At 40.4% G+C, this 8198-nt stretch overlaps 2 protein-coding genes across 3 annotated transcripts; one reads left to right on the top strand and one right to left on the bottom strand.

The window, feature by feature from the left end:
- Positions 1 to 378: 378 nt before the first annotated feature.
- LOC107044372 (endoplasmic reticulum mannosyl-oligosaccharide 1,2-alpha-mannosidase) lies at positions 379 to 3675 on the bottom strand. The gene is made up of 2 exons (XM_015266232.2): positions 2592 to 3675; positions 379 to 2111 (listed from the first exon to the last, which is right to left on the bottom strand). The coding sequence occupies exons 1-2, from the start codon at positions 3199 to 3201 to the stop codon at positions 925 to 927; spliced, it is 1797 nt and encodes a 598-aa protein (XP_015121718.1). The 5' UTR covers positions 3202 to 3675; the 3' UTR covers positions 379 to 924.
- LOC107044373 (peptidyl-prolyl cis-trans isomerase-like 1) lies at positions 1054 to 4973 on the top strand. Of its 2 annotated transcripts, XM_015266234.2 has the most exons (6): positions 1054 to 1344; positions 3024 to 3135; positions 3957 to 4033; positions 4258 to 4481; positions 4567 to 4674; positions 4805 to 4973. In XM_015266234.2, exons 3-6 carry the CDS (start codon positions 3963 to 3965, stop codon positions 4918 to 4920), a joined length of 519 nt encoding a protein of 172 aa, XP_015121720.1. In that variant the 5' UTR covers positions 1054 to 1344; positions 3024 to 3135; positions 3957 to 3962; the 3' UTR covers positions 4921 to 4973. The 2 variants fall into 2 exon arrangements, with proteins under 2 accessions (XP_015121720.1, XP_015121719.1); XM_015266233.2 differs by lacking the exons at positions 1054 to 1344; positions 3024 to 3135 and having other exon boundaries at positions 3536 to 4033.
- Positions 4974 to 8198: the final 3225 nt, after the last annotated feature.

Here is an 8198-nt window from a genome sequence, read left to right as displayed (position 1 = left end):
ATTCTCCAACCATTGGAATGGATCGGACTTGACATAAATTACCAACAACATGAATGACGACTAGAAGTTTTTTACAAAATATCCCTTCCGTTCTTTGTTCTTTGTCTTCCTGATCATGTTTATCTGAGGGCACCACCTCTACTTATTGGGAGTTTGTAATTTTGCTAGTCCTTTGATCTCAAAAACTCATCACATGGGCTATTGATCGTAAAATTAATCATCATCGCATGAACGATTCGACACATTATAACTTATTTCATGTTCAAATTCTGTGCTCTGTTAAAAAATTTTTGTCACCTTGCAGTTTTTTGGAAAAAACTATGGAAATTGTAAATTTTAGTTCCGATATCCCACGAAAATTAATAGAAATCAGGAAAATTCAGACGAATACATTCTTGAATTTTCAATTAATTGCAAATTCAGCGTAATTTGGGGAATTCTCGTCTGCCTCCCAAAAAATTTTGAGCTTGAATGTTCACTGGTAATGCCCCGAGTGGTCGAAAATGTTTTCAGATGATTGCTGTCATATTTCTTGACATTTTACAAAAATTACTATTTATTGAAAAATGATTTTTCCATTCAGTTTTGATGAATCTAATTATTAGTCGATCAACGTCCCTACGTTTTTCTTACATTTTTGCATCGTAGTCTTTTCTACCGTTTGTGCAATGTTTATTATCGACAGAACATGTTTACATGTCGGCTTGTCATGAATGTAATCATCAAATTTTACGCAAGTGAATGAATCACAACTATAATAAAATGATTAGAGAGCCGTCTAGTAATGAATTGTACCGTAACAAGTAGAAGTGGAATCCTCTCTGAGAAATCCTTTTCCAAAGATTTTAAGTACTCTTAAATGTATCATTCCCACTGGCCTCAAGATTTCCTCCATTAACCTACCTCAACTTGACAAGTAAGTTGTTATGACTCATGAATAGGTAGAGGATGCCCTTCAGAATTGAAGACCCACCTGTCAAGATCTACGAGTTGTCTCGTATCATCAAACAACAGATAAAAGTACTTAAGAGTCTCACCGAACCAGAAACTCTCAGTCATGTCCCTGGGCCGCGTATTGTTGCGATTCCTGACATTTCCAATGCTAGTGTAGCCATTCTCGAATTTCGTGTGATTCTCAAAACCCTGGAATATCTGCCATCCCCAGGCTTGATAAGTCTTGTTCCCAGTGAAGTACCACATGTAGAAGAGGCTCTCTATGAACTCTGGACGTAATAAATTGTGGGCATCAGTTGACTTTACGTACATGTCCATCTGACTCTCCTCACCAGTATCTTGAACGTTGAAATAAGTTATTTCCGGTGCTAAGAACGTGGGCTGAATCACGTGAGTCTGATAACAAGTTCTTGTTAATTCCTTGGCGAAATCCATGTGCTCAGAGGGAAGACCATTGTGAACACCCAGAGCCAGTGTTCCTGGTAAATAGCAAGTTAAGTGGTCCATTTTAGGCTTCATATCCCTCGAGGCCCCTATCAATTCAGCAATGAACAGGAATTTATTCTTCGCTGTTCGTCTCACCAAGTGCTTCTGCATCCCCTGAATGCCAGCCACATAATCGTCCCTCAAATAATCTATTGTCCTGCCAGTCTGCACCCACTGCTTCAATAAGTACTCGTAGTAACTGTCCCCACGAGCCCCAAGTGTAATAGTCGCATACTCCCTGAACAGTCCAGTATTGGCGTTGATAAATATCGGCACGAGTCCATCGTACTTCTCTAAATTGTGAACGTGCTCCGAGACTTTGGCCACTGCAGCCTCGAATCTAGGCTGACCTGTGGTTCTGCTGAGGTCACGAAACTCCAGTTGAATTGACGTTACTTCACTCGTACTGCTGTCAGGCCCCCATTTGGGATGATGCGCACTCTTTGTTCCCAAGTTTACGTCTGAGTAAGGCACTCCAGATCTTGTGGAAAATGCTGGCATCATTCGATCCCCCAAGTCGATGGCTTTCTCGAGGAATATTTTGTCCCCAGACAGGTGATATGCTGACAGCAGTCCTCCTAGGACTCTTATGGTGACCTCGAAGAGGTTTACGTCTCTGTTTGTGTGGAAAACTAGACTCTCTTCTACCCAAGCACGTGCCTGTGCAAATTCTGGGGGAAAATTGGGGATTAGTCTCTGGGTTTATTTGATTACTTGATGATTATTCATTAAATTAGAAATTTTTGGATTTATCGGTTAGGCAAGAAAAACCTTGCAAATTCGATAGAAAATTATCAAAATAATGACAATAAAAGTTTCATCTTTTTATATTTTAACAGAATAAATTGCATAGAAAAATCAAACTATATTGATTTTTCTGTTGAATGTTGTTGATTGGAAAAATTTATGGCCACAAAATTTTATGGAAAAATGACCTTCATCTATCAAATATTTCTTAAAAAATATCGTGGTAGAGTTGAAATTCTAATGGAACTCCAGTGGAATCCCCACATTACAATAGAAATTCATTATAGAATTTCTTAAAGAAAGCGGTAAATTTTTCTATTAATTTCTTAAAAATACATCCCAAGATTTCACTTATTAATATTATGTATTTCTAATTGAATAATTTAAGACCATGCGGTTCTCACCTTCTTTGAGTCCCATAATGTACATAGTATCCAAAGAATCAACAATAGTCAATCCGAGTCCAAACCACTCGTGATATCCCCTGGAAATAGGTTTAACGTTGTCATGTCCCCAAGCAAACTTGACATATCCAGCCCAGGAGTGCTTGAAAGCCCTGACCACAGCCTTTTGCCTGTCGTTCTGAGGCCCATGGAAGACCATAGCATTGGGCTTGGGCTGTGGTGGCTCATTAATCTGATCATCGTCCACCTGATTGATCTCAGGCTGGAACTCAGGCTCCTCAATGACCTCACCACCACCGGGTCCCACACCCTGGTTCTCACTGTCCACCACCACCTCCTCGGGGATGCTGTCCCCCTTCGGAATCTCCTGAGCGACTTTAGCATTCACATAATCACTGCCATCGTCAATAATCACGTTCTTCGTGCCACCAGGAAGCAGATAAAATAATATAAGAAGAGCAGTGATCACCAGGAACCAAAATACATTCCGCTGAAACCTGGACATCTGATTCCATTGTCTCCACAGGCTCCTCGAGGGCTTCAGGTATGTTCCAGGATCGTTTATATTCAAACTTATGTAGTCAGTCTTACTAGTGTCTCGTGGCAACATTTTTACTTATTCTCCTTTATCGCCGGATGATTTGTGATTGTCGTTGAGGTTAAAAATCTCGGGCCGAAATGCAACACAACCGGTGTGATCCAAAAATCAACATGAATTTTGAGCAGAGGATTGGGGATATCTTGGACCTCATTTAAACCGATGAGTCGATCAATTCCTTGTGCTCACAATTCAGAGAGGATTTGAGTTTTTGGGAATTCTTGGATTATACATGGCTCCCTGGGACATTGGACAGCGTGTCAAATCCTATATATATACTCAGTTTTGTCGAAGACTAAACTCGATTTCAGTGGTGGGGAGCACGAGCATAAGTGGGGATTTGTGTGTGAAGTGGGGTATACGGCTGAGGTTACTCCTTTTTGACAAGATGCACTTTACTTCTTACTCTCTCGCACTCTCTCGGAGTAGCAGAGGTTCCTCGAGTTGTTGTCGGAAACCGAAACAGCTGGGGTTCGTAGTACCTGGGCCTGCCTGTAGGTGCAGTGGTTTAAATATTTCGGAGTAATCATCAACAAATCATTCCACGCTAAATAATATAAGCCCATAAGTTCGATTGTTGGAGAATACAACAATTCGCGTTATTTGCTGGGAAAACAAATATTTGTTGGGATTAATATCACTCGGGGAAGGATAATATTGGGGAATTTTCGTTTTGGAGCACGGATGTGATAGGCGGTGATAGGTTAAGTGACAGCTGAGGACAGCACCTGCACCATCAATTTTGGAGCATTTGTTTACATTGATAGGTAACAATGGCTCTTGCTAATATCTCTGGTATCCCTGATAAACACTGGCAGCCTCCTTTCGTCAATTTGGAAACTACGTGAGTGAAAAATTCTCTGTTAATAAATAGGTGAAATATTTTTGGCATGGGAACATTTAAGTTTACTTTTTTAAGTTTATCTTAACTTGAAAAATCTCTTAAAATCTTTTCCTACCTTAATTCTTAAAAAAAAAATATTTATTTAAAAATATTTATAATAATAACGATAATATCAATTTTTTATTTATGTGTTTGTCAAATAAAAAATATTCGATGGGTTCTAGAATGGGAGAAATTGTGATTGAGTTGTACTGGAAGCACGCGCCGCTCACCTGCAGAAATTTCGCTGAATTAGTGAGGAGGGGATATTACAATGGAACGAAGTTTCACAGAATCATCAGAGACTTCATGATACAAGGTGGAGATCCCACTGGAACTGGAAAGGGAGGGGTGTCTATTTATGGAGAGTGCTTTGATGATGAAATTCACGATGATTTAAAACACACAGGTATGTTAATGCAAACTGAATAGTCATTTCCTCATGAATAATTGATGCAGTAAGCGAATTCGTATTCATTCGTTGATTCCTTCAGGTGCAGGAATCCTGTCAATGGCGAATTCAGGGCCAGATACAAATGGCTCGCAATTTTTTATAACTTTAGCTCCAACCCAGTGGCTCGATGGTAAACATGCCATTTTTGGTGAGTCAATGTTTTATTCAAAACTTAGCAACAACTTTCAGATTTTTTATTTACTATTTACTTTTTTCATAATTTTATATTGGCTGGAAGGAATTTATTGAGAAAAAAATGTCCTTTTTTTATTCCACAGGGAGAATACACACTGGAATGAATGTTGTCAAACGAATTGGCCTCGTCGAAACTGATAAAAACGACCGACCAATCGACGAAGTCAAGATTGTCAAAGGATCAATAAAAAATGCTTGAAAAAATTAACAATTAACGTTGTCTTTAATAAACTTGATAATTTTGTCAATCAATATTTTTCGTTATTCGTTATTTCCAAGGTTTTCAATTTTTATAATTTCTTCGTATAGGTTCATAATAGGCTAGTTTTAATGTATATTCAAAAATATAATAAAGTAAAAAGTCGATTTGAAGATCATCGAACTAGTATTTTACATCCCATACGTCGCAAAAAAATATAATTAATATTAATCGACGATAAAAGTGATAATATGAATACAAAAAGTTGAGAATAATCACAAACTTCACTGGAAAACAGGGAAAACAAGTAAGAAAATTTTTTCCTCCATAAATTTTGAGTGGCAGAAACATTACTAAATTTCTCCTCATTCACGCTCATTAATGGATCAGTCACGCAAGGTATTACGAAAGTCGAGTGAATAATATTACTAAAAATGACTAGCCTTAGTTTGAGAAATCACTTTCTTATCCTAAATAAATTATTCTCGTCTCAGGTACACGTAGAAAATCTCGTGACGAAAGTTTTTTCTTTCTCAGTGTAAGATGTTTTCTCCTATCAATTTTCGAGTCATGAGTTTCGTGACACAAGTGGAGACATACTTATCAAAAAACTTTTATTTTTTTTCAGTATCCTCTTTATAGTTCTCTCTACCGGCGATACCAGCACATCTTCCGTTAAAATTGTCAACTACCCTCCCACACTTGTTTGAATCAGCAAAAGAGGCCGACAGGCTCACACATAAAAAAGGGACAGGTCCCCTTACCTGCTCTCCAACCTGCGTCTCAAGACGTGCTCTCCTCTCTCTCCCTCCCTCAGTCCGTCCTCCTCCCATACCCACAGTTCAAAACAGGAATCCAACTGTAGTCCCGACCGTTACAAGACGCTGTGCATAATCGTAAGCACAATATGACCCCCTGAACGTCTTGCATTACAAAAGGGGCTGGGAAGAAAAGGGAAAAACCCCAGCAGCATTTACACCCGTGACGTTGAGGATACAACACCCATAAAATATCGTGAAAAAAATCTATAATAAATACCGACGACCATGTCGACGACATTCAGAGTGGAGGCATTTATAATCCCCTCGTTGAATCGTGAAGCCCCCAGTGAAAATATCATAGACGACGTGAAAGTGGCAAAATTATTGAGGGAAAACTACTCCCCAAGGAAATTAGAGTGCATCAACGAGGATTCTGAACACTCAGACAATTCCTTTCTCGAAAAATCCTCAGAGAACATAATCCAACATGAGGAGATTGTTGGAGAATGTGAGCAAGAACAATCATCCACTATTAAATGTGAATCTCCTCATAAAGAAGACCTCAACGAGCCGATCTACGACGTTCCCTTCTCGTGTCGAGAAAAATTAAAAACCAATGTCAAAAAATCCACAGACACAGTGAAAGAAATTCCAGAGCATCTAAACAAAACAAACACCACAGACTTTCCAAGACTCGAAATAAATTTTCCACAATCGGATGAAGAGTCAGATCCAGGTGAGACTTTGGAGGAGCCAATCTACGACGTCCCCTATTTCTACGGAAAAAATCCCCGACAGTCTGTGGAGTTCATAAAAAAATTGGAAACCGCAGAGTTCGTTTCGCTGGGAAGGAACGAGCGCTTTAGAGGGCCCATGCTGCCTCTCTCAAGACCCCCAGTTCGTTCCAGCAGTCTGATGTCCATTGACGAACGAGGAGAGACTCCAGACGACTGTGGAAATCAATTCTGCCAGCATGGACTTAAGAATGGCTGCACCGCAACGAGACAGAGGCCGGAGGAAGTGACAGAAGAAATTTTCGAAGTTAATTGGATGAAGAGATTGGAGAGTCTTCGGGCGAGGGAGGCTGTGATCAAGGAGAAGGAGACCATGCTCTTTGATCGAGAGAGATTGCTATTCAAGAAGGAGAGGGAGTTGAGGATACTCGAACGCTTGATAAAGGACAAATTGAAACACGTGGAGTTGTGCTCCAAACGCCTCAAACACACGAATATCGATTCTGGGAGTGTTGACGAGTTGAGTGAACGGTCTGAGGAGTCTCGGGGATCGAAACAGAGCTTGGAGAGGCGTTTGAATTCTCTGGAGACACTGGAGTCCGTGAAGTCCGTGCAAACGACTTGGTCGAAGGGCTCGAATGTTTCGAAAAGTACAGTGATAGCTTCTGTGAAATGCTCGGCTCTTGGAGATGATAAAAGCCTCCCGGAGAGGGTCAGTGATTCGATCAATAAAATAGCTCCAGGGAAAATTATTAATCCTGTGAATGACAGAATTGGCTGTGAGGGAATGAGGTCTAGCGCTTCAGTCGCTTCTGAGAGCACTTGTGATGGAAAAACCCTGAATAATCCACCGAATTCGAGGAGTTCATTGGTTACTAGTAATTTGGAGGCCACAGCACAATCTACGAGGCTAATGCATCAGGGGAGAGGCAGCAGTATTGGGTACAGTGGGCATTCGAGTATGAGGAGGAAGAGGAGACCGAAAATTTCTTATGATGATCTTGATTCTACCCTCTCTGCTGACATTGGGGACTCCTCATTCGTTGTAACATCGAGGATTTTTGATCCTGCTGTTTTCAAGAAGCCCCAGGCGTTCACCAGAACCTCGAGTGAAAGAAGGCCGCATATTGAAGAGGAAAAAGTGCTGAAGAGATTGAGCGAGAATATTTTTGTGTCCAAGGACAGGGATACAAAATTCCAGGATTATGGCTTGATTGATCTGGGCCGAAGGGATGGAAGGACTGAGGAGGATGACAAGAGGTGTTCTTACTTGAATCTGGAGAAGGGGGGGAGCAAGAGGAAGGAGAGAGTGAAGAAGGATGGGAAGGAGAGACCTGTCAGCTGGAGTGAGGAGCAGAACGAGTGGCTGCAGAGAAAACGTATGGCGTACAACTGCACCATGAGAAAGATGCCCACGGAACACGTCGACAAGGAAAACCTGCAGAGGAAGGGGGAAGTGAAGAAAAAAGTTTCGATGGTGAAGAAGTTCAGTATTTTCCGATAGTCTCGGGTTTGCAAATAAAAAGTGAGTGTTCACAATTATTCGGGGGGAAGGGGAGGTTCGGATCTTTATCCATTTTCGGAAAATCCAATTTTTCACGTTCAAGAAAAATTTTGGTATTTTTTTGACTGATGGAGCCACATATCAAACAAACTTATCTGATGATTGAGAGAAATTAGTTGTGTGAGCTTTGACAATAGCCAATAAATGAATTTGTTTTTATACACGGCCTCTCGGGGAAGGTTTCCGAATTTCCAATGACATCCGAAAGAATTTATTTGC

The sequence above is a fragment of the Diachasma alloeum genome, unplaced genomic scaffold (assembly GCF_001412515.2).
Source record: "Diachasma alloeum isolate Michigan unplaced genomic scaffold, Dall2.0 Dall_scaffold_00714, whole genome shotgun sequence".
Lineage (NCBI taxonomy): Eukaryota > Metazoa > Arthropoda > Insecta > Hymenoptera > Braconidae > Diachasma > Diachasma alloeum.
This window is presented reverse-complemented; position numbering and strand designations above follow the sequence as displayed.